General features: G+C 44.6%; 1 protein-coding gene across 1 annotated transcript in view; it reads right to left on the bottom strand.

Moving 5' to 3' along the window:
- The window catches only part of TBX15 (T-box transcription factor 15), a 97900-nt gene extending 74188 nt beyond the window's left edge, over positions 1 to 23712 (bottom strand). Inside the window, exon 1 of the mRNA XM_049824562.1 lies at positions 23457 to 23712. Within this exon, the coding sequence (XP_049680519.1) occupies positions 23457 to 23658 (202 nt within the window). The 5' untranslated portion in view covers positions 23659 to 23712. The remainder of the gene's footprint in view (positions 1 to 23456) is intronic.
- Positions 23713 to 24107: the final 395 nt, after the last annotated feature.

Raw genomic sequence — 24107 nt, 5'->3', positions numbered from 1 at the left:
GATGCTGGGTGATTTGAGACCAAAAGGTTTTATTGATCGCAGGTCAACTCTCCAAAAGCCAACAACTTTTAAATTGCTCTAAGGACTTCTTTCCCACAGAACCACAAGAAAAATACAGAATTCTTGGATAACCCACTTAAAAGGAGGAAGTGAGTACTATCATTGAAGTCTGAATGCAAATAAGGCAGCAGGAACAGATGGGCTTATGACCAAATACAGTGTCATTAGATCTATTTATCAAGATCATGCAAAGAAGAGGTAGTTTCTCTTCCAGAAGAAACAAATAAACTCAAATTTTAAAACCCAGATAGCTGCAAAGCTTGAAGATTATACAGGTTGGTCTTCTTGTCTCCGGATGTAGAAATATATTCAATTAAATAACAGGAACTTCCAGTGATGGCACTAAAAGTATGATTTTGAAGATACCTTGAGGACTTGCACTTACGCTCTATAAAGATCCTACAGCTCGTCTGTTAGTGGATTGAATGTCTTCAAGAGGAAGACAGTTGACGAGGCCCTGCTGACAGCTGACGGCTGTTCATTTTGGCCACAAGGAATTAAGCAGAAGTCTCAAAATAAAGCAACTGGGGGACAGATGAGAGACCGGACCTGCGAGAACTCTCTGTGAAACCTTCAGCACAGGAAGCCTCATAAGCAGTGGTGTTCCAAACACGCAGATACAGCTCGGCTTCTACACATAAAATTGTTAGTCAAGATAAAAGGAAAGGGTTGGGTTTCTGCATTTCCCCCAAAAAAGCGCAGATACAAAACTATTGTGGATTAAAGATTCAATGAGATACCTGGATAACTCGGGTCTTCTAATATGTCATTGTGTATCAATCTGGTCCAAAATATAAATTATTTTTTTTTAAAAAAGGAGCTTTAAGAAACGGAGTAAGAATATGGATTTGTAAGATGGGCTAAAAAAATATATTTGTGAAAATGAATATGCTCCCTCACATTCTTTTCCTGTTTCACTACTTACTTGTATGTGTAGCAGACAGCACTTTAAAGACTTGAAAAGCTGTTGTCATGAATTTCATCTGGCAACAGACAGAGCCAAAACCAAACAGCTCCGTACTATTGAGGCCTCCCACAATGGGAAATCTTACAGGGCTGAAAGAGCGACACATTATTACAGAGCTCAGCTGAAATACGGAACTCGGCTGAAGGATGTTTTATACTTGTGGGCAAAGCCATATTTGTAGATTGATACAGAATGAGAATGGTGCGAGGAAATTTCTGAGATGAATGCTGCATAAGAAAGAGATTAAGGACCAAAAAAAAAAAAATAAAGCCACCTCTTGACTTGGCCTTCCTTGATATACAAAGATAAAGAAGAAAAAACTCCTTTCCCTTCATCTTTCCCCATTTACCTTCTTGGTTAAAAATAAAGAATTCTTCACTCAGTCTAATGTATAGTTCTGTTTGCATTATGACAGCTGTCACCCATTTAGAAAGATTTGTGATAATAAAGTAAGAATTCCTCTCTTCTATCAGCAACAGCAATCAATAATAATCATATAAGAGCTCTCATCTGACGTTTTTGCCCTTTTGAGCAACTGACATAGGTGAACTCAAGGAAAAATAGAATAATTTCTAAAATACATGTAATTTTAATGGAGAGATAGGTACGTCAGCAAATGAGAGAGACAGCATGTAAGCTACTCATCTTCCAGGCGTGATTTTCTCAAAACCAACTTTGTTAAGAGATAGTTCGATCTATGCATCTGTCTCAGTAGCAATTCAATGTCTATTCTGTGCCAGTGACTTTTCCCACTGGAGAACCTCTTGAGATGCAAGCTCCTTTTCTGTCATCCTGGGTTGTGTCAGGGACCCAAACATTCTGGGAGGACCTGACCAGAGCCCTGGCCCTTGTAGCAGACAGCAATATCCCCTCGGACCTGCTGGGCTGCCTACTGCCTGCTCCTCGCATGGAGTTCATTTGGTGCAGAAGGAGGAGAGGATGTCCCTCTTGCTGTGAGACCCTAAGCGTGAAACGATCAAATGTGGAAGATACCAAGTCTCCTCCTTGAACCGGCCCTCTCCTTTCCTCCTTGAACATGCAGCCTGCTAATTCTGGGACGCCTTGGTTACAGATGGAGAAGCCCATCAGGTCGACTTTCTAGAAATTAGTCAGGAGAGGAAAAAGTGTTTGTAAATCCAGATTCTGTTCCTTACTTACACAAAAGGCAGAAATTCACCAGGTAATAAATAAGCCCAGGTCCCTAGCCATGATATTTTTTATTAATAATATTGATTATTTACATATTGCGCATGTATTATTCACATACTACTTTTCTTCACATTTGCTAACAGGTGTAATTCTTCCGTTATGTGAATGGTATCTTGTTAATGGTTTTCTGAATCTCGTATATCTTGGTTTGCAATTACTGCATGTTCTAGCTGTGTTTTGGTCTGGGTTTTTATAGTTGTCTAAACAGAAAATTGTCTTTGTTTTTGTTTTTTTCTTTAATGGAAGGTAAATAGCTTAGGAAGTGCCTGGCCTGATGATCATGTGCCAGACAACATCTGGAGAGAATTATCAACAGTAATGTTGCTGTAAGGAAGATGGTCTAAGAGTATGAGCATGGTGTGTTTTCTGAGGAAAAGCAAAGGAAGAAGATTCTGAAACAAAAGGGGGAAGTTGGACAGTTGGGAAAAAAATGAGCTGAACAGAAAAAATAGCTTAAAGTAGCCAGGAACAAGCAAGAAGGAACAGGGTTGATGTACCCAAATAAACTATATGTTTTAATGATGGACACTTCTTCCTAACCAGGCAGGTATATCCTTGACAGAAAAGGTGTGTCTGGCCAGGAACCTTCTTCTGGGCATTTCATCACAGTTTGCTTCTCTGCAAAACCCCGGAGTGAGTAGGAGAGGTCCTGCAGCGTCTTAATAGACCAAGGAAGTAAAAGGCACTAGATGTGCAAGATCAAATTAAAGCCTGGAACCCACGTCTCGAGGTCTTGTGGATTACTGAGAGGCAGTCATAGGCACACAGAAGAGATGCAGCCCAGTCTGACCTTATCCGTATGGCTTGCACTGTGCAATTCTTGCTTTTATTGAATAAAAATAAAAGGAATTCATCTCAGATTACACAGATAATGCCTATCTCACTGCTGTTCTGCCCAGTTGGCTACTGTATTCCTACCTCTGTCTTTCTGGGTCAGCCTCACATAGTACCAACAAGGGAAAATTCACTCAGGTCACTGGAACTGATTTATAGCCACAAGAATGTGGATTTTGTCTTTGTTTTCCTTTATGCCACTTCCCCTTTTCTCCACAGTAATTTTTTAAAGATTTTTTTTCCTCTAACATTCTTGGGCTTCATGTGCCTGATACTGCAAAGGCAGATACAACTAACTTCAAAGACCAGTCCAACTGCAGTTGTGGCCTGCATGGTATGGGTCTGGCCTGCTGAGCTCATGAAAGAAAAGTTTCATCTGTTTTGCGGATCGGGCTCTTGACCTGCCATAAAAATAAATGCTATCTTCTACAGTTATTAAATGGCAGACTGTTTCTTGTTACTACTGTGGTATACGCATCTCTTCCATGTGCCTGTCATTAAAAATAATAAATTGGATTCCCTTATCTTATGGAGATCTCTTATTTTCCCCTCCCATTTTGATCTCCTGTTTATTTCCACATAGTCTTGCTGGCTGACAGACGCACACAGTTTAGATGAGGCGGCAGCCTTTTTCCCTCTGACGGTAGAGACGCTAGCAGTTCACACCTTCATCTGATGCTCCACTTAACCAACAGCACGCTCTGAACGTGTAAGGGAAGCAAGGTAAAAAATCCTGCACAATCTAAGAGGGAATAAAGTTGCATACAAAGATGGTATTCCTGCTACTCTTCACCATTGTTAAAACATTAATTGATTGTTTAATATGCTGCTCATATGCTTATGCATTTTGTGTTGCTCTTTGTTAGTTAATTCTGTGCATATTCTTCCTACGCCATGAAACTGCAAGTGTGTATCTCTATCGTGCAATAGCTGAGCAGGATCTTGAGTATTTTAGAGATTGAACGCTTTACTAGTAACACAGTTGCTGTTCTGAAATGACCAGTTATCAATTATTACTAAATATTTTCTATGCAGTCACTTCATTGACATACAGCTGGTACTTAATAACCAGTCTTGGCCCTCCGGACTTCATTCCTTATGCTTGCTCCAGTGAGCATTACACTTCACAGGGATTGCACAAGACACAGAATTGTTTTTCTGCCTAGTTAGTCACCAAATAGTTGCATCAAAATCAGTAAACCTCCTTCTGCTTCCATATATAAGTTGATTACAGTAAGTTTCTTTTTTGAAGGATGGGAATTCACGGGTTTTGTTGCACCAGAGAAGATGTCCTTTGCCCTATCCCACCCCAGGCACCTAAACGCCCCGTTGATTTTACACCGTTAACATCCATTGCAAATGGCCACTCACGCACTTTTCAGGATAAGAAATCAGCCAAAGGCGCTTTCTGGCTTGAGGATTTGTCCTTTATACCCTTTTGTTATGGTTAGCTTAGTTCCTCAGTGCTAAGTTCTTCTGTGAAAAAGGCAATTTTTAGACCTCTTCCTTTCTGTTCGATAAAGCACATTATGCTACATTTCAGATTGTCTCCTTGAAGTCTTACACTATTTTTTTATCAAAGCAGCATCAAAATATGAAAAGTAAAGCCCCTCAAGATATATTACTGATCACTGTGATCACCTTTTTCTTCCATACTAGCTACCACAATCTTATTTTCATGTCAGGCATTACACTGTCTCTGAAGTTCTACTAGTCAAACACATGAAAATGTGCTAAGAAGTTGTTCTGCCGAATATGATGTGACTTCGCTAGACACGTGCATGTGCTGAGATGCTATCCAGGAACATTTCTCAACTTTTCCTGTATCATTGGCCACTTTGAAAAAAGAACAACTTATGGACTAAACCAGATGATGTTGCCACAATGTTTTTTCCTTACAATCAAATAAAAATTTGCCAAACATTTAATGTTTATTTATTACTTTCCTTTTCACATCTTGTCTTCTTGCTCACAACTGTACTTGTGTTTTCAGGGTGTTTCACACATGACCCATAAGTTCAGTCCCACAGTTATCAGATATAAGGACCGCTCCCATTAACTGTAATCCTGCTACCATTAACTGTAATAAGTGTAGAAGCTGGCTCAGTCACAATTACATGGAGAGTCATTTGAAAAATGTAGAAATTAACATTATCGGTGGGTTTAGCTCTGTTTATATTGGATTCATCTGCTGAGCATCTCTTTACATTCCCTCCATGACATTTCCATGCATTGTTCCACTCTCTCCCCAGTGTTCAGCTAGAAGGACAATGGGAGAAAGTAGTTCCACATTTCCATCTATCTATACACAAATGGAGTCAGCCCATGCATGCTTTTCTTTCTCATTTTTTTCCCCCCCAAAAAAGCTCCCAGGGCAGGAAAGGAATGCTGGATCAGGCCTGTCCATAGTCGTGTGTTCCCTAGCATCCCACAGAGGGATGTTGTTGCTATTATTTTAACAGCAGATCTCTGCTGTTGTTGCTATTTTAATGGCAGATTTTAAAGCTTCCGCTGACATTGGTACAGACCCTGAAGCTCAGCTAGAGAAAGAGAGGTGGCGAGCAGATGGTGATACAAAGGAGGAATGTTGTATCTATAAATATTCTGGTGAAATTCATATCCAGTGTTCCACACAAGAGCCAACAAACTATACTAAACCCTTAGTATGGGGGTTAAATTAATTTTATGTGGTAAATGGGTTCTTAATCTGGGTTTCCCTGCCTGGGAGATTTTCACTCAGAGGATGTAACTATTTCTATCAAACCACTGAAAAAACTAGGAAAGGTTAATTCTGTATTAATTATCATTAGAAAAATGTTAATGTTTACCAAGCGAGGGGAAACCTCTCCTTCTGAGTTGTCAGGGCTTCTAAAACAGCCCACGGGAAGGGGCAGTGGCGACGGCACAGCGATCTCTGGGAAAATGCTCCCGAACTGTTTGTCAGTCGGCATTAAGGTTATGTTACAGTACATCAGCTGAATGTGCAACAACTCAAATCTCCTTCCGGAAAAATCAAGCGAGTAAAATGACACTCGTTAAACCCTAAGGTGTTTTAATAATGCAGTTTAATACATTGAACTTCTCCAACCAAGAGTTAAGGCTGAAGCTTTGCATTCAAACGGTAATCTTTATTTCACCATACCTGAGTGTACTTTAGATATCAGATAATGGGTCTCACACACACACAGAGGTTTATTTATCATTGACTGAACACGCAAGTACCGGCTGAAACAAAATGAACAGGACCAAAACGGATAGAGCCTAAGTCTGGTTTAAGGTCAAGCAGCAGGTAAGTAGCAGGGCTTGAGGCCAAGCTCGGCTGCCCGCTGTCCACAGCCCCTCTGCCCTCGCCATCAGAAAGCGCGATATCCTTCAAACCAAGGTGCCAAGCAAGGCTGAAAACCACCTTATGGACAGCTGTGTGAATCCGCAGAGTGTCCACATTAATAGGTTTGAGTTTTGACGTTCCGTTTATATCTGCAGGTGCTAATTTGGGGGCTAATCGGGATATACTGCAGTATGTTAGCTACCTCTCTCCTTATCTACTATTGTGGGAAAGGAGAGGAAATGTTGTGTTTAAAAGACCTATGTCAGGAACAAAAAAGGGCATGGAGAATCAGTGCCTTTTAGCAGCATGTGCATAAGCATTATGCAGTTGGTTTTGTTTCCTAAAGTGGCACTCAGATCCGAAAGTTGAAGAAGGAAGCTATACAAATGACCAAAACTCTGTGAAAGTGTGGAACATTATTTTTTCATCATCCCTTCGTAAGCACATAAAATAACTCTGGCCTAAAGCGTCTCCTTTGATTGTCTACCTATGGATCAAATGTTTTAGCTGTATTTCTTAGGAAATTAGGCTCACAGGAGGCCATCAGCTGGCCAATTTTCCCTTTCCCTTCAATATTCTGGACCCACTGATCCAAATTGACTCACTGGTCGGCTTCAACCAACTTTGACAGAGGGATAGAGGTCTCAAAGGAATTAAATTTCTACAAATTCTGTGAAAATCAATGGCTAAACTCATTAGCACCCTCAACTAAGAGGCTCCCTTGGCTACTCGCGCTATGTGCTCATCCAGGCAGAACATCCCAAGACAGGTGGTAGAGGAGTTGGAACTGAAACCAGGATGCTACGGGATATTCAGGGGAAAGTACTTGAAGCTGCAAGTGTTGGTAAACAACAGGGTATAGCCACTGGGGAAGAAGCAGGAGGAACTAACATTTCTGTGATGGGGACATCAGGACATAACGCAAGTCATTTGTCCAGCTGCTTGAAAGAGGCTTGCTTCTTTCACTGAAATACCCTTTAAAAGTCATCAAGAGTTCAGGGCCCAGAAGAAGAGCAAAACTAGGCCTTTGGAGCAGAAAATGCTTATAAAATCTTCCTGAAGTGCTGCTATACAGTCGTTCGTATTTTATTTTACAAGATCTAAATACTGATGTCTCACCTGTGCTCTGCAAATGGCTCTCAGAAAAACAGCTGCACCAGTGTGCGAGAAGAGAGAACAAGGAATAAAGATTGCCTCTCTTCTTCATAACTTTCCTGCAACTGAAGTCCAAAAACTGAGTACCAGCATACACCTTTCCCCAACTTTTATCTCAGGTTGATACCCAGAAAGAAAGATAATTTCTCACCTAACAGCTCAGCCCATTATCGTTCCCATTCTTCACGCTGGGTCTGAGAGAGGGTTGTGCAGGGACTTTACCTAGCTCTGTAAGATGACAGCAGGTTTGCAATCTGTATCTCAAGCAGCTCTAGCACAGTTAAAGGTAGCATGCTATGGCTAGACTAGATTTTTCAATTATGGTCATGCATGCCAGTATCATACTTTAAATCTTCATAGCATCTTTGAAAGCATGTAAGTGATTTAAGCACGCTTCCCCCCTCCCCAATTTCCAATGCAGTTTAAGCTTTTAGGTTCGAGTAAATGTCTACATTGCATGTGATGTATTTTCCAGCTCCCAGTGACTTCAGTCAGACTATTTGTCTGAATAAGGACACATCAGGGGGTCACAATTTCATTTTGTTTAACGTTCTGTCTTATGTTGCCTCCATAAAAGGTGATTTAATAAATACTGCAATTTCTGAATGGCCTTATCTTAAGTTCCATCACCAGAACTGCTAAATATGCAAAACAAGATCATGCACCAGGGAAATAAAGTCAGAGTCCCACTGGAGTTCAGTGGCAAGCAACAAAAGGGCTTGACAGTTTTACATTGAAAGGAAAATCTAGAATGAAAATAAAGAACCTGATTCCTCACCTCACAACTACAATAATTTCAATACATGCTATTTTAATAGCTCTTTCTGCTTAAGACTATACACTTTTAACATGAAAAATTACATACCTCTCTGAAGGGTCTGTCCCTTCCTAGAGTTACACATCACAACTAGCATTTCTATAACTGAAGTATTAAAGAAATGTACTTTACTCCATACTCTCTATTGTTTACTTTGCGCCACGGACAGAACCCTGTGCAGTTTCCATTTCCCCTACAATTAGGCGCCGATCCTACAAACACATAAATGTGAGCTCACCTTTCCTGCTGGGAGGGATTTTGATGGGAGACTCGTCGCAATAAAGGACATGAATACATTTTGGCAGGATCAGGGCCTCAGATAGCAAGGAGGAAACCGGCTAACAGAAACCACCTTTGCAAACACAAAGAGGGAAAGATCCCAGGAACAAAAATTAAAGTTTTATACACTTTTAAATGCCAGCCAGAGTATTTCAAGGGAGCAGAAACTCGAGGACTTCTGAACTGATCTTTTTTTTTTTCCAAAGCTGAGCTGAAAGTGCCCCTTTAAGGATTTATGGCATGGCACAGCCCAGGGTTTGCTTGGTTTGGCTTTTACTAAACTATTATTTTCTTTTGCTGAGAGATTCAGAGACTAAAAGTGTAGCTTTTTCTTCCTCACAGCTGTTTGCTCCCATACTATCGAATATTCTCCCTCCAGCTTTTGCCCTTGCCTTGCTCACAGGCTGTAAGTGATGCAGGAATTTCGGCTGCTCTGCTTCAGTTTAGCGGAGTGATAATCTTAGGCAAACGCCTGCAATCTGTCTTTCATTAAAAGAGTTTTTTGCACTTCTGTTTAACACGGGGAATTTTTTGAATTGCCCTTCTAAAAGAGGATTTCACCTCCACTTTTGCCTGGAGGGAAACCCTTGCCTCCACAAATATATCTGCTGGATAAGTGGGAATGCTCTGGTTGTCGAGCGGTTCTCACCAAAGACGGCAGACAGTTCTGCCTTCAACTCCTGAAGATTAGGTACTTGCTGCAAACTTAATTGGATAAATCGATGCATAGAACAATGTTTCTCCCATTAAAAAGAAAGGGGTTTTTTTGCTGCCCTATACAAAAACAGGTGTTTAAATTCCATTGTAAAATGAAAGTAGCTTTCATTACCAAATGCCGGAAACCTCTTGCAGAGTATGATTCTCCTACTTCTAGCGTCAGCTAGAATCTGTCAAACGTAAGACTATTAACTAATACTTGTTGCCACAACAAACTGGAAGTGCAAAATAGGAACGGAAAAGATTGGTATTTCTAAAATACTTAAAATATGTTAAATGTTCAAATTCAGGAGTTTAGTGGCCCTAGAAAAACAGTCTTTTTTAAAAAAAATTCTATCCAAAATATTATTAGTATAATATATACATGTACATATTATAAATGTATCTATAGAGAGAAGCTTATATACATGCACACAACATGGAGAAAATATATAGCAAGCAAAATGGGATTTGAACCCAAGTTCTTTGCTGTCTCCGAACTGGTAAGAGCAGCAGGAATTTCTTCCCTGCAAAAAACCCCCAGTTCTTAAACAAAAGAAATCCTAGAACAAAGGCAAAAAAGAGAGGGAGAACTACATTCACTAAAAATGGGGAATATAAGTTTTGCTATAAGTCACTGTCGCTGGTAAGCTTTTGTTTAAATACAGTGACAGGAGGCTCGAGTTCTCAGCCGTTTGCTGAATCTGGCCCCAAATAGGTATCTGCAGACTCTTCTGAAGAGAAACAAAGAAACAAATATTTTAAAATAACTTTTGAAAGTCATGTCCTCCTAAAAAATAACCTTTGTATCTGTGCGAGGGTAGCCAAAATTTAATCGAAGAAAATGTAACCGTTAGATCTCCAATTTTGCAAATCCTTTGTGTGAGGGACTCAATCACTCACTGATTCCTACGCTTTCCTTACTAAATCAGGACGCATTTCAAGCCAACAATTTGAATTGAGAATCCTGTTATTTTTAATTGCTCTGCCAACTCTGCAAACTAAGCCTTCAGCTTCAGATTGTTCCCTGCCCCCGCAAAAGAGAAACTCCTGATTTCTATTCCCTTGTTTATTTTTCAGATATACAAGAAGAAAGGGCTTTTCTCCCAACATCTTAGACAGAGGAAGAGGAAACATATCTCAGGAATTTCTGATTTTTATTTTTTTTCACAAAATATTCCTTTATAAAATGGAGATTTCGCACCTCTGTTCTACTCCACAAAACTCTACTTTGATTATTTCTTCATTCTTCATTTAGGGTTTCCACTGTATTGAGATTTGAGTTCCTAACCAAATATCATCGAGCGTCCTTTTGCATTTATCATTAACTGACGTCAAACTCAGACCACAAGTAAAATAATGACAAATCCTGGTCGAAGTCCCTAAGAATGGAGATACCAGGGAAGAGTTAAGAGCGTTTGACCTGCTGTGCTCAAAGCAGCAAAGTCTGACAGACGAAATGAAGAATCACATCTTAGTATATACATAGGAAAAAATTTAGCCAACCGCAGTGCAAACGGTTGGTGCGAATGTTGTCTTATTAAAGGAAGGTGACTAACCAGCAACACCTTCAAAATATTATTCTTTGTACAACTGTAATGTCCCGAAGCCCTGGATGCGGATTGACGCTCCACTGTACCGTTAAACGTAAGCAAAGGAGCTCGTGGGGCTGTCCCAAAGAGCCAGCAGTCTCAGTACGTGCAACAGCCCAAGCGCTAACGATGAATCACCTCTTGCTTCAGAAATAAAGCTAGATAAGCATCCCGATTTACAGGAGAAAAGTCATGACTCAGACGAGTCAAAAACACTGCAATCGTGAATCTGGAGTAAAGAGAAAGGAAGCAGAAATAGGGGAAAAAAAGACTGAAAAAAGAAACACACTTATTTTTCAGGAAAGAAGTACAAAATAACTGGTATACGCTTCTTTAGATGACCATAAGAATAATAATAAGCTTTTTCTTCCCATTTATCTGCCCAGCAAACTTCACTGCCTAAATGCTACAGTGAATAGCAACTATCCGAGATGTAATTATTTCTATTTTAATTCAGGACTGTCAGGCATTTTCATGAATACTCAGCAATTGTCTGACTATTTATAAATAAAATTATTAAGGGTCAGTCCACAAATAAGTATTCTCATTCAACTACAAATAACTGTAATAAGAAACCTTTACTACTCTTCGTAATTCTTCATTTAAATTACGTGGCCCTAGCCAGAGTGACATTTCCAAAAAATTTTGCTGCTGTGCAGGAAAGCTGCCTCCCTCTTCCCACCACTCCCAACCCCAGGAAAAACACGTAAACAAACAAAACAACAAGTAGAAATTTCAAGTGGAGGGGGAAGACTAAATTATCTGTAGTAGATGATCATCATAAGTCCAGCTGAATTACTTCCTTAACAATAAGAAATGTGCTATGTGTAATTTAATTAGCCATTAGAAATTGCCTCTAGGTATACCTATATAATAAATAACTACACTCATTGCAATAATGACTAACATGTTCTCTCAGGCACATAAAAAACTTCTGTATGTTGACAATTTAAATGTATAATAATATAAAGCACTGAAATATCTGATTTTTATATACAATGGAAATCAATAATCTACAGCCAATGCAACTGCATAATAAAATAGACTTAACTCCATGTGTAACATCTATTGATTATAAAAAGGCTGAAGGCCTGCGTAAAAGTAGCAAAAGTAGCAAACAGGATTTTAAGAATTATTCTAAAAAAATCCTATCGAGTTCACTGTAAGAGAAAATATTTCATCTAGAAGAGGCTTTATAATTTTACCTGAAATTCCTGTTTTTTTCACATTGGACCCTGGAGAACAAAGACCATGCGAAGAAACCTTGTTCTTTTTCCTGAAAGGTTCCGCTTATTTGAGAGGTTTTCCCTTTTCTCCCCCAGGCCTCTCACATACGTAAGCTACACCAAATTATTATGTTTGTCTGGTATAATGTACTAAGTTGCCTTCAGGAACTATTTTGAACAGTATATTTCATTTATAGGAACCGCGCCGTTCATTATTTGGGGGAGGGAAAAAAAAAAGAAAACAATCAAAAAAACCCAGAAGGGTACCCAGATGCAGGGAGAAAGCCTGAAAATAGTTTCTAACTCCTCCTCATGCCGTGAGCAGCCGGTGGGTAGGAAATGAAGCCCCGGCCCGCTCCCGTTCCTGCCTCATTCTCCTCCTTCCTTCCCAGCGGCGATCCCCCTTTCTGCCTGGTTTTCTACTCCTCTGCCCCTATTGACTTGTCTCTTCCCGATTTCTCCACCATTTCACCCCCAGGCGGACAGCGTACGCGCGCAACTCGACGTGAAAATGAAGGTGACACGGCGTGAGCCGGTCCCTTGGCTGGCGCATTATGTCCCTTGTCCCCATCCAGTTTGCCCCACAGAGCGATACAGGGCACCCAGTCCGCGTCCCGGCTGAGCTCCAGCACTCCTGTTCTTGATTTGGTTTTCCTTTACCGTTTCTCAGCCCAAGGACAAGTCGGCACCTACGGCAGCCCCGGGACATCCCAGTCCGGCGGGTGTCGGAGAGCACAACCAGGGACAGGGCATCCGACACGGCAAAAGGACAGAGGCAACAAACGCCCCGGCCATTTTTCATCCCCTTTTGGGGCCGAATTGCTTTTCTGTTAAAGGCTGTAACCGTACCAGATTACTCGCTCGTGTGCCCCATACGTACTCAGTCAAGCCTCTCTCCATTTTTTCTACATCGATTATTCCCAAATTACCCTGGATAAATGACGGTCAGGACCTTACTGTAAGTCAAGCAATCAGTCTTGTAACGCTCTTGATAAACAGCCGCTTCACAATCGAATCTTTCATTCTGAGAAGCAGAAGGAGGTTTTTTTCCTGAAGCTGCATTATATGACTATATTTTCACAAAAGCTATTAATTATTGCCCATTTCTGTCACGGCCCACTGCAAGGCACTTCCACAGCCGCCCTCCCTTTCCCCAGCCCAGGCGCAATTTCCTGAGCTATGGAGTAAACAGAATTACTATGTACCGAATAATCCGAGCAGTCTCTAACGGGGCAGTGTAGGCTTTCTGCCGCTCCGTCAGCGTCGCAGGGACCTGCGTAACAGAACTGTGATGTTACAGTCTTATGTGGGTAACACTCCCAGGCATTGAAGTGAATAACGTGACTGGCTTGCCGCTAGGCAGATGGAGACTTTGCTAGGGTTGTTTGATGGTAAATGAAGACTTTTTTTTATTTGCTCCAAGGAGCCTGGCACAGGAAACTCCCAAATCCTACAATAATAAATCCTCTATTTATCTTTTAAATTCTGGAGCAAAATAAAAACCATTAGGCACCCACCGCCATGTGCTGTATTCTATATTTTCCCAGCTTCCTACAACCTCCTGGCATAAAAAGATTAAGTTTTCTGAAGTAAAAAACAACCTCTCAGTTTAAAAATAACAGCCTCGTTGCCTTGTATGGAGCACTGTTTCATCGTATCACAGAGTAAAAAGGCAGGAGCACTTAGAAATTGCAAAGACGGGCATAATCTGGAAAGCCGTATCTGATCCAACCCGATAGTTTTCACGCTATCAGGCCTTTGCAGGAAAACTGAAGAGCAGAGGAAAACATGATCTTTCCGTAGCATAAATGTGATCACCCAGGCATTAACCTCACTGTCACAATTATTTCACTCATACAGACTGATACAGTATTCTAGCAGATGAAAAAGAAATCCCCGTACATAAATCAAACTTATTCCGATCCTGACAGTTACGCTGAAGGGGAGGCTACTTTCTGGCTATCGCCGTCTGCTTAGGGCATCTCGGAGCAGAAATCAAGCGAGAGGTCGAGATCTCCGTGGCGATTACACGTTCTTAACGCCACTGAAAATAAGGTCACAAAAGCTGCGCCCTTGAAAATGAGCACCGTAAAGTCCTTTGAAATGCAGAGGCTCAGCACCTCGCAGAATCGGGCCCTCTTTTAGCAGCTGCCTCCTAAGCGTGTTTCCCCACAGCCTTCGCCCCACTGTAGTTTGCAATGTCATAGGGCACTTCCAATCTCTTTGTTCTCTAGTTTTTCGGATGCCTGATACATAAAAGATACACGTCTTTGCAAGAGGAGATGTCAACTAAAAATTTAGGATTGCCAATCCCAGCTATTGCATGGTATTTTATTACAAGTTAAGGCAGCAGCAGAGTCCAGCACAACCTCAAGGCTGAAGCCTGCTTTTAAAAAAGCCGGCGCGAGTGTTTCCATTAAGGTCTGAGGGGGTACAAGGGAATGCTCAACAGGCCACCTTCTACTATTTTTTTCACCCTGAGAAGGAAGACTGCTTAGAGCACAATAAAAATACACGGGCATTTTTTCTGTGCAAAGTGCATCCACGTGCAAAGCTGAAAGAGGGATGACAAGGCAGCGCTGGGGTAATTTCTTCATCACACTAAGCGAGGCTTGTAGAAGCGATGACAATAACACCTACGAACATTTAATAACTGACCTTTTAATAGGATCCTCTGAGCAGGACTGAGGACAATCCAGTGCGGCAAGTAGGTGAAAAAAATGTCTACCTGTGAGTCTCTCCGGCTATTCCCAAGGTCCCTTCTTCCTCAGCAAACTCAAACTTGCAGAACTGATCTGCAGGCATTTCAGGGATAAAACAACAAAAACCTATTTTTGAAGACTCCCTAACCTACTCGTCGTATGCACCGTTCATTCCTAAATGCTGCGATGTCTTCTCCAGAATTATTTTGTGTCTGCAAGCATCCATGCACTCAGCCAGCACTTTGGGTATCTGATTTAGGGATACTGCTGTTAGCTGGTGCAGCTTCTTAAGAAGTCTACGATGCACAGTCCTTCACTCTCATTAAAAGCAAAGACACTCTGGTGTCTTCAGTTTTCCCCTTAGTTTCAGGGTAGATTTCTGATCAGGGAGTTCTCTATTTCCGGAAGCTCCTAAAAGTAGAGGCTTGGTTTTGTTAATTCATTGGTCATGGGAAAAATGTTAATGTTAGCCAAGAGTGCATCCAGCCTCTGAGTGAAGTCAAAGAACTGTAAGTCATTCATAATTATTCTGTGTGCCCTGGCCCACTGATTTTCAAACAATCTTTGCTGTGGCTGCATTCGTATAAATGTGCTGATTATTAGTATGATTTGTGTCAGTTCTTAACCAGTCGGTTAAGTACTCTTTAGAAACTGTAAATCGGTTCTTGTAAAGGCGGTTGGCAATCGTTTCTTCCCAAGCTTCTTTCCAACAGCTACACGTGTGGACATTGCTGAAAATGTCCATTTAACAATACTGGAAGATTTCCTGCCCAAAAAGCAAAAGCCTTAAGAAGAATGAGCAGGTGCAGATATGGTGCAGTGAAACTGCCCGCTATGACAGGGACTGAACTCTACCGTGCAAGAGTTTAACTGAGGGGTTTTTATTGTTTGTGTTTGGTTTTTTTTTTAATACATAGATGTAGTGAATTGACCAAGAAAATAGAGCTTTGGAGAAACGAAAACTTATTTATGAAATCCTGCACAATTTGGCAAATAACTTTGCTTGTTAAAAGAAGAAAAATGGGGAAGCAGTTTTGAATGTCCAAATGCTTGATTTCATTATTATCTAAATGAAAACGCCTTATATTTTTAATTGCAAATTCCTTTTATAATTTCTTTTAAAAATATTTTTTAATTAATTTAAACAAGGATGTTTGGGGATCCATTTTTTTAAATGGTTGCATAACTTAAAAACGTGATGTAGTTTGACGACACAAAAATAAATATTTATAGGCTGGCCAAAAGCTAAGTTTTCCTGTTTCTCAATAAAGTAAAAAAAAAAAACCCAACACAGCTTTTATTCAACCAAACCTAAATGCCTCCTCACCATCTTCACTTTCTTTCTGCTCAGTCCCCAGATGAAAAATCCTCCTCTGAATTCCTCAGCTGCTGGGAATCGGTATGGGCTGGCCTAAGGCATTTGCTAGGTGCAGCCTTCCCTCTAGCAGCTGTAAGTCTGCGTTTGCAAATATACAGCAAGCATGGGACAGCCCACTGTCCCGGGGCTTCGACTCGGACAATCCTTTCACCGTCTCCACAGTACTGTCGGGTCAATAGCTCATCTGAGTAAATGGCATATGGAAATATTATTATAAATATTATTGTAACAAGTGCTTTTGTCACGTCTTGGATTGATTTACTGATTCATTGTTTTCTGATCTTGCAGAATATGCAATTAAAAGATGCCCCCGGCATGAATACTGTTGCTAGAACTTGAATTGGCACTATGTTTCCTCTCAGAGTTTTAAAATTTCTTAATCTGCTTTCAAAGATATTTCTACTTAATTTTACCATAACACCAGGTTATCTTCCCTAGCCCTTCTCACCAACGCACGCTACAGCTTTTACCTCTAGAAGTGCACTGGCATTGATTGCATTTTGAGACAGCAGATGCTTCACAGGCAGAAAGATTGGAATCGTAACCTATTTTAACCGATGTTGAAAATAAGCAGCAATAAGCTACACCGTTTTTTTTCTCTGAAAATAAAAATGTCTCGGTGTTGCTGCACAGTGCTCTCCACCCGTGGAAACTTTAGTTCGACTAATAAGCCAGAAAAGCCAAATCTTTCAACGTCCTGCTATGCAGGGCTGCTCCGGGCAGGATTAGGCACTGGAGCGCTGGGAAGCCCCCAGTCACCTGCCTTTCCCTGTACGCCCAGGTGCCCGCTGGTGCTCTTGCTTAAATCTGTCAGGATTTAACCGTAACTTCCCATCCCATTACCGCAAAGTAACTGTATTGTTCAGGAGGATGTCACAGAGCTAAGGGCTAGCGTAAAATCCTGGAATTCCATCAACAGGCACTAGCAAGCTCAGCCTCTCCAGGAAACTCTGTTGATCTCTGAAACGTTGTTAGTTTTAGAAAACTTCAGCTTTTTTCCCTAAACTTGATTTTACATCACAGGTGTAAACTACAGATCTCAATATGGACGCTCGGGGTGATTTAAATCACACTTGAATAGATTTGACTTGCAACAGGAACTGATGTAAACGCCATATGAGCCGCTCTCAATATATCCAGGAATTTTCCGAGCACTCTCACACTGATTTTAGTGCATTCTTTAAACTAGCATAAGCTTATTAATCTAGATCAGAAGGCAGGGGAAAAAAAAACTTAAAAAACCCCCACGCTTTGACCTTTGAAGACTTAAGACTGCAAGCAAAGATTCATACAGGAATCCAATTGATTAAAATAGGAACGGTGACCTGCTTGAACAGAGGTGACTTAAGTGGCACCGACTGTGTTGTAAAACAATGCAAATGCTCTTTCCTGAAGGTAGCATTCTTGGAAGGCATCTTTCAACTTTTCCATCTGAAAAAAGCATTAGTTTTCCTTAAAAACAGATACAGATAAAGCTGGACATTTCTGCCTGAGGAGAGGCTAGCTGGGCTGATATTTGATATAAGCGCTCAGTCCCAAGTGGGAGGAGGGAGAAGTGATTGATGGTTTGTAAGGAATTACTTGACTTTTGCTTGTAACAGAAGCTTTTTGGATTCTCCCGAAGTTCTTGTCAAAGACAAGTAATGTCTTTTGAAATAGCAGCATTCCCCTTCCCAGCAGATGGAATAAACCTGCGTAAAAAATGCTGCAGATTTAAAATACATACAAAAGAAAGGAAGACGTTGTTTGACACGCTGCCGTTTTTCTAACACTCCGCCGTTCTGTAAGGTTTGTCTCTATTATTCTATTACCTGCCCTCTTAATACCGAGTAAGCGATTCACCTCTCTGCAGGAAGAGTTTCACAAACCCAGCCGCGGGAGTTCACCGGTTCAGTAAGACGCGTGTTACCACAGAGACAAATCCTTCTCGCTCTCTTGTCTCCTCCGGCTGGCTCCAAGGTCAGAGTTGTGCGAACTTGACCAAGGCAACCCTTTCCCGAGCTCCCCCAGGGCTCTCCTGGCTCTCATCTGGACAGCTCCATCCGCCTCCTTGCAACCCTCTCCTCTGGGAAGGGGGAGAGCATTAGCTCTGTGGCCGGAGCGCCGGGGGAGCAGAGACATTACGAGGGTCAGATTTTCACGTTTCCTTCCATCGCGTCCACAAGGGAGCAACGGGTCCGAGGCTCGGTAACCCCTCCTTAGGAAGCAAACTGATGATCCAAGAGGTGGGATGAATTCATACAGTCCCAGTCACACACGCGTTCGTTAGAAAGACCTCGCATCAATAAAGCCCAGTCCCAAGCACTTCTGCCAAAGGCAAAGCTGACGCTCTCTGCCTTACACCTCGCTGCGGAGCATTGCTCCTCGGCGAGCCTCAAGGACCACGTAGAGGACGGCGTACGCCGATTCCCCCTACCTCAGGAAAGAGAGGAGGAAGAGTTCTCTGCCAGCTCTTGAAATCCTAGCCCCGTCCACCGAGCACTCAAACAAAAGCTGAAGTGAGAAACTACGTCAGGAACCAAACTAAGTCACTCCCTACTCGCGGGTTTAACGGGCGCTGCCCAAAAAATGGGACTTCATCAATACGAGCATTCAGAAGCAGTGGTATAAAAAAAATTTACAAAAATCACGTATCATCAATCACATTTCTCCAGCTCTTAAAATTTGTTTGCCCTCTCCGGAGGGTGGGTGGGTGGGCTGCATGGCCGGTGGAGGGTGTTTTTCCGGGGGCAAGGAGGAGCAGGTACCCTGCGGCGGAGCGGGGCTGGGACGGCTAATCCTCCCACCTCCCAGGATAGGCAGGAGAACCCACACGCCGTGGTAAAAGAGATGGAGGTTTTACTCTTGCCAGCCACGGAAGGCTTTGTCAAGCTATCGGATCTTAATCTTATGGATAAGCAGCTGTAATAAACACGTTGTAGGTCTCAAAATGTGCGCTGTGTTGTTTTCTCTCGTTGCAAAGCTTCACGGTAGTTCGTTAACGTGGCTTTAGAAAAACACACGGAACGAAAAACAACTTGCAATGCAATGCCTGCGCGGATTGACTAAAATAAAACTCTCAGAAATGTTTTTGGTTTTGTTTTGGTTTGTTTGTTTGTTTGTTTGTTTGTTTTAACCGACGGGTGCATTTTTAATATATGCCATCAGAAATACCGATGGGATGCGTGATATGAAGACGGCACTGGCAAAATTCGTTTCCAAACTCGCTAGCGTGTTTCTTTATGAGGAACAGCACGGTCCTAAAGCCGAGAAATCCTAAATTTTTAGCCGCACCGTTTTGCTCTGCCTGCGAAGCGCCTGTCCAGCGTCTCGCCGTGTAACGACCCCGACCGCCTCAGGGAACCGCCGTGTTTCGGGGGGGGGGGCGAGGGAGGGAAACGCGTCCGCGGGGAGACGTGTGTGTCCCCCCAAAAAAAAAAAAAAAAAAAAATTTAAACTTTCGACGAGCAAAGGAGCGCGCTGGGCTCTGCCTGGTCTGTCCCTGCGCCCCGGGGGTGGCAGAGGGAAGGGCCGAGGAAAGGCACGGCTGTAAACGATGGTAAATAATATATACATCAAGGGAGGCAACGCCTGCCTCCCCCCAGCCCCCCCGTGACCTTTCCGTCGCTCAGGTTTAATCTATAAATACCCAGCAGACACCCGAGCCCATTGTTTTGCTGCCCTCGGAAACCAAACCTGCCGAGGGGACGGAGGGCTGCCCGCCACCTCCTCCTCCTCCTCCTCCTCCTCCTCCTCCTCCTCCTCCTCCTCCTCCTCCTCCTCTTCCTCTCCGCAGCGGCGTTGAGAGCCGAGGATGCGGGGAGGCGGCGGGGGCAGGAGCCGGGGGAGGCTCCACCGAGGGGCCCACGCGTGGAACCCCCCGAGCAGGACGGGGAAAGGGGAGGGAGAGGGAGAGAGCCGCTGTAATCCCGAATTCCTTTTCCCGACTTCGTGATTAAAACCCAGCCTTAGCCCCCTTTGAAATGAGTCTCGTAAAACAGCACATTAACTCTGGCGACGAGATTCACGGCCGAGACAGAAATAACTCGGATGCTCGGGAGATATTTTTTACAAACCCGGGGGATTTTTCCGCTGGTTTTTCTCACCTTTCTGCCCCCCCTTCCCGGCCACCTCCCAAGCTGCCCCCTCGCTTCACCCGGGAAGATTCGCCCGTGGGAAAGGTCCCTCGGGCTCGCCGATATCGTCGCCCAAGGATTTGGGCACGGCTGGAAAACGGCACGTAGGGAGCGAAGGATTTCCCCCAAACGGGGAGCTCTGCCTCCCACGGGTGTGCGTGTCCCCCCTCCAAGGCTGGATTTTGTACACGGCCCCCGAGGGCGGGCGAGCCCCCCACGCCGGGAGAACCACTCGCCGTGGGGAGGGAGTCGTGACCGACGCGTGGGAGAGAAAAATCCCCGCAGCCGCCTGCAGGGAAAAGAGCTGCAAAAAAAGGAGAGCGAAGCCCCACTCTGCCCTCGGCGGGGCTGGGTTCCCCGCAGCGAACGGTGGTTTTCAGCCCCTCTTGAACTGGAATTGGGGAGGGGGGGTTATGCGGAGAGATGGATAAAGCCGGCTAGGCCGATTTAGGTTATCACAGGGAAATCAACACGGAATTTCCCAGGGGGTACTGGAATATTTGGGGCCTCTGTAAGCACCCCCGAACCCATAATATCTCCCGCAGAAGGAACAGCCCCGCGTTATTTCCTACGGCACTCGGGGGCAGCGGCTTTGAGTTTTGAACCTTTGGGACGCTATAAAAAAGCCCTTTCCTAAATTTTTTTTTTTCTATATCGCTGGAGATTTGGCGAGTTTAAAATAGTTTAGGTGTAAAGTTTGTTCTTAATTGGGTCTTGTAAAGATGGAATTTGGTGGCCATTATAGAGCCGCTAATCAATTTTCACCCAGCAGCAAAGGTACACCGCGGAGGATTTAGGTTTAATGAAGTGACTGTGCAAATTACAGTCGCGGACTTTATTTAAAGTCTATCAAGCTCCTAAAAATGATTTCTCAAACTGTTCTTGATTTCCTTTGCTTTATGAAAAACATCACGTTTGCTTTCTAAGGTTTCAGGCATTAGCAGCCCTTCTCTCCCGCTCTCCAGTCTGGCGCAGGGGGAGTTTTCCCGTTTTTTCTTTCCAATTCCGGGAGAAACGGGCAAATTAAACTTCCAGACCGTCCAAAAATATATCCTATCGCGGCTAAAAATTAACGAGAAACGGTTCTAAAAAAAAAGAAGACGGATGCACATATCTGCTGTGTTATTGAAAAGCGGATTTGGGTCGTTCCGTTCGCGTATTTCGTGTTTTGAACGGGGAAGACTCGGAAAGGGTCAGCTCTTTTTTTAGCGGTTGATATTTTGATGGCTTCTGTCCCTTCTCCTTCAGGCCCATCGCTCCTCTGAAAGAGAGGTCCCAGGCAGCAGATTTCACCTATTTCTCCTTAGGATCCGCACCGGGAAGGGCCGCTGCTGTTACAGGCAAAATGAAATGCGGTTCCTTGAGAGCGGAGCGGGGCGAGGACTCCGGAGCTGCCGGTCTTTCGCTCCCTTCAAAAACGCTTAACAGACTTTTTTAAATTTATTTTTTTTTACAGCAGGTATTTTTTACACCTCGATTTCTAATTCTTTCTCCCCCGTTTTTTGGTTTGGTTTGGTTGTTTTTCTGCTTGGTTAGTTGGGGTTTTTTTACGCTGGGTTTCGGGCAGCGGATGCTTCTTGGTAGCGCGGGGAATGTCACGCAAAAAAAAAAAAAAAAGAAAGAAAAGAAAAATAAATAAAAAAGGTGTTTTCTTCTCCAAGTGCAGCAGAGTGGACTTGGCGCGCGTGGAGGAAATTTCTGATCTTTCTCTTGCGGGATCGCGCCCAGAAATCGCTTGAACCCTTTTTCTCCCCCCCGACTATGAAAAATAAAGAGAAATTACCTAAAACTCGCTTTCTCCGCACACTCTAACCGGGAGCCGGGGCCCGTTCCCTCCGTCCCATCCGAAGGCGCTGGGGAGCGGGGCGGGGGGCGGCGAGAAGGGCGCGGGGGGCAGCGAGCTTTGCCCCACGCGGGGTGGCCGCGGGGCCGCGGCTGCTTTTTGCGGGGCCGCGGCTGCTTTTTGCGGGACCGTCGTTTTAGGCCGGAGGGACACGGCCCGAGGCGGGGAAAGGGGGGGACGGGACGGGACGGGACGGGACACGGACACGCAAGAGCAGACCGAGGGTTTCGCTTGAAGCCAAATGATCCCTCCAAGCTACCGGCTCCCCTTTAAATAAAAATAAATAAACAAAGAAAAGTTTAAAATGAAAAGTACAAATACCACGAGGGAAATCTCGTGTTCTCTCTCCCCAAATACCGTGCAGAAGCTCCAGGCTCGTTACCGGGGGCCAAAATCCTCGGGACCCCCCTCACCCGTTCGTCACCCCCGCTCCCGGATGAGCCCCTTTTCCCTGCCGGGAGCAGCGTCCCGGCGGGCCCGATCCCGGAGAAAGGATCGAGCCCCCCCCCCCCCCCCCAGCCCCAGCCCCTCGCTGCCGGGCTGAGCCCGGTCCGTGGAGGTCTCGGGTGGGAGCTCGCCGCGGGGCGTGGGTGCTTTGTGCAGCGGGTCCCCGCCGCTCCGAGGAGCCGGAGCCCCTCGCCTGGGTCTGGGGCGCCTGCCTCCTCCTCCTCCTCCTCTTCCTCCACCGAAACCTCCGGTTAGAGCGGCACGGTCCCCGCGGGACGGAGTCGGGGTGGTGGCCGGTGTCTCGGAACGGCGCACGGAGGAGGAGAGGGAGCGACCCCTCCCACGGGGGATGCGAGGGTCGTGCCCCCACTCCTTTGCTCCCGACCCACGCGGGACCGCCGCGATGGTCGGGAAGCTCCGCGGCAAGGCGAAACGCGTGTCCCGAGACACCCGGGAAGGACTATCGCGACCGGCAGGCACGGAGAGGGAGGGAAGCGGGGGGGACACGACACGCCGTTCCGTTCCCTCCCGGGGAGATCATGGAGGGGGGGGGGGGGGGGGAAGGAGAGAGCCGCAGCGAGTGGGAGAAAACTCCCCGTAAACCGAAAAAAGCCAAAAAAATTAAAATTAGAATCCAAATCCAAGGAATCTCCGCAAAATCTATCCCCCCCCCCCTTCCCTCTCCCGCCGGTGCCGGGTGTTGCCCGGCCGCCCTGCCCGGCGCCGCTCTCCCGGCGGGCAGCGCCCGGGGAAGGAGCGGGGCCGGGGGGCGCTGGGGGGGTCCCGAAGAGAAAGGAGTTGCACTAACCGGGATTGAGATCCAGGCACTGAGTCGGGTCTTCATTGTCCCCTAGCTGGCCATTGGGGCTGAGGCTTTCCATGGACAAATCCAGCCCCTTGTCCTCCCAGTCTCGCAGTTTCCTCTTTTTATTTGTCCCGATCAAGGCTTCTACCGAAAAAGCGTGCGCTCGGGAGCTGAGGGCCACCGCCGACCTCCGCCTCTCACTCATCTTATCCCCCAGCCCAGACCCCGGGGCAGAGCGAGCAGCGGCTGGGAGCGCAGAGCCCGGGGACCGGAGGCAGAGCCTCTCGCCTCTTCCTCCCCCAGCCCTCCCCGGCGGCACCCCCAGCCCGAAGGAGCCCTCAGTCTCCCGAAGGCACTACATGAGGCTGCAGATACTCCGTAGGCAGAGCCGGGAGGGTGTGCTCAGCCCAGGTCCCCAGCACTTGCTCAGAGGGGCTGCAGGCTGGATTTCATCTTTTTTTTTTTTTTTTTTTTTTTTTTTTTTTTTTTTTCCCTTCTCCCCTTTCCTTCTGTCTCTCTCTGATTGATCCAAACTTCTGGGATTTTTTTTTTTTTTTTTTTTTTTTCTCCTCCAAGAGTTAGGCAGGCTGCGTGCGCCTGTCAAGGAAAAAAAAAAAAAAAAAAGGAAAAAAAAAACCTGTTGCCGGCCAATAG

Source organism: Accipiter gentilis, chromosome 21 (genome assembly GCF_929443795.1).
Source record: "Accipiter gentilis chromosome 21, bAccGen1.1, whole genome shotgun sequence".
NCBI classification, from domain to species: Eukaryota; Metazoa; Chordata; class Aves; order Accipitriformes; family Accipitridae; genus Astur; species Astur gentilis.
The sequence above is the reverse complement of the archived record's forward strand: the minus strand, read 5'-3'. Positions and strand labels throughout refer to the sequence as shown.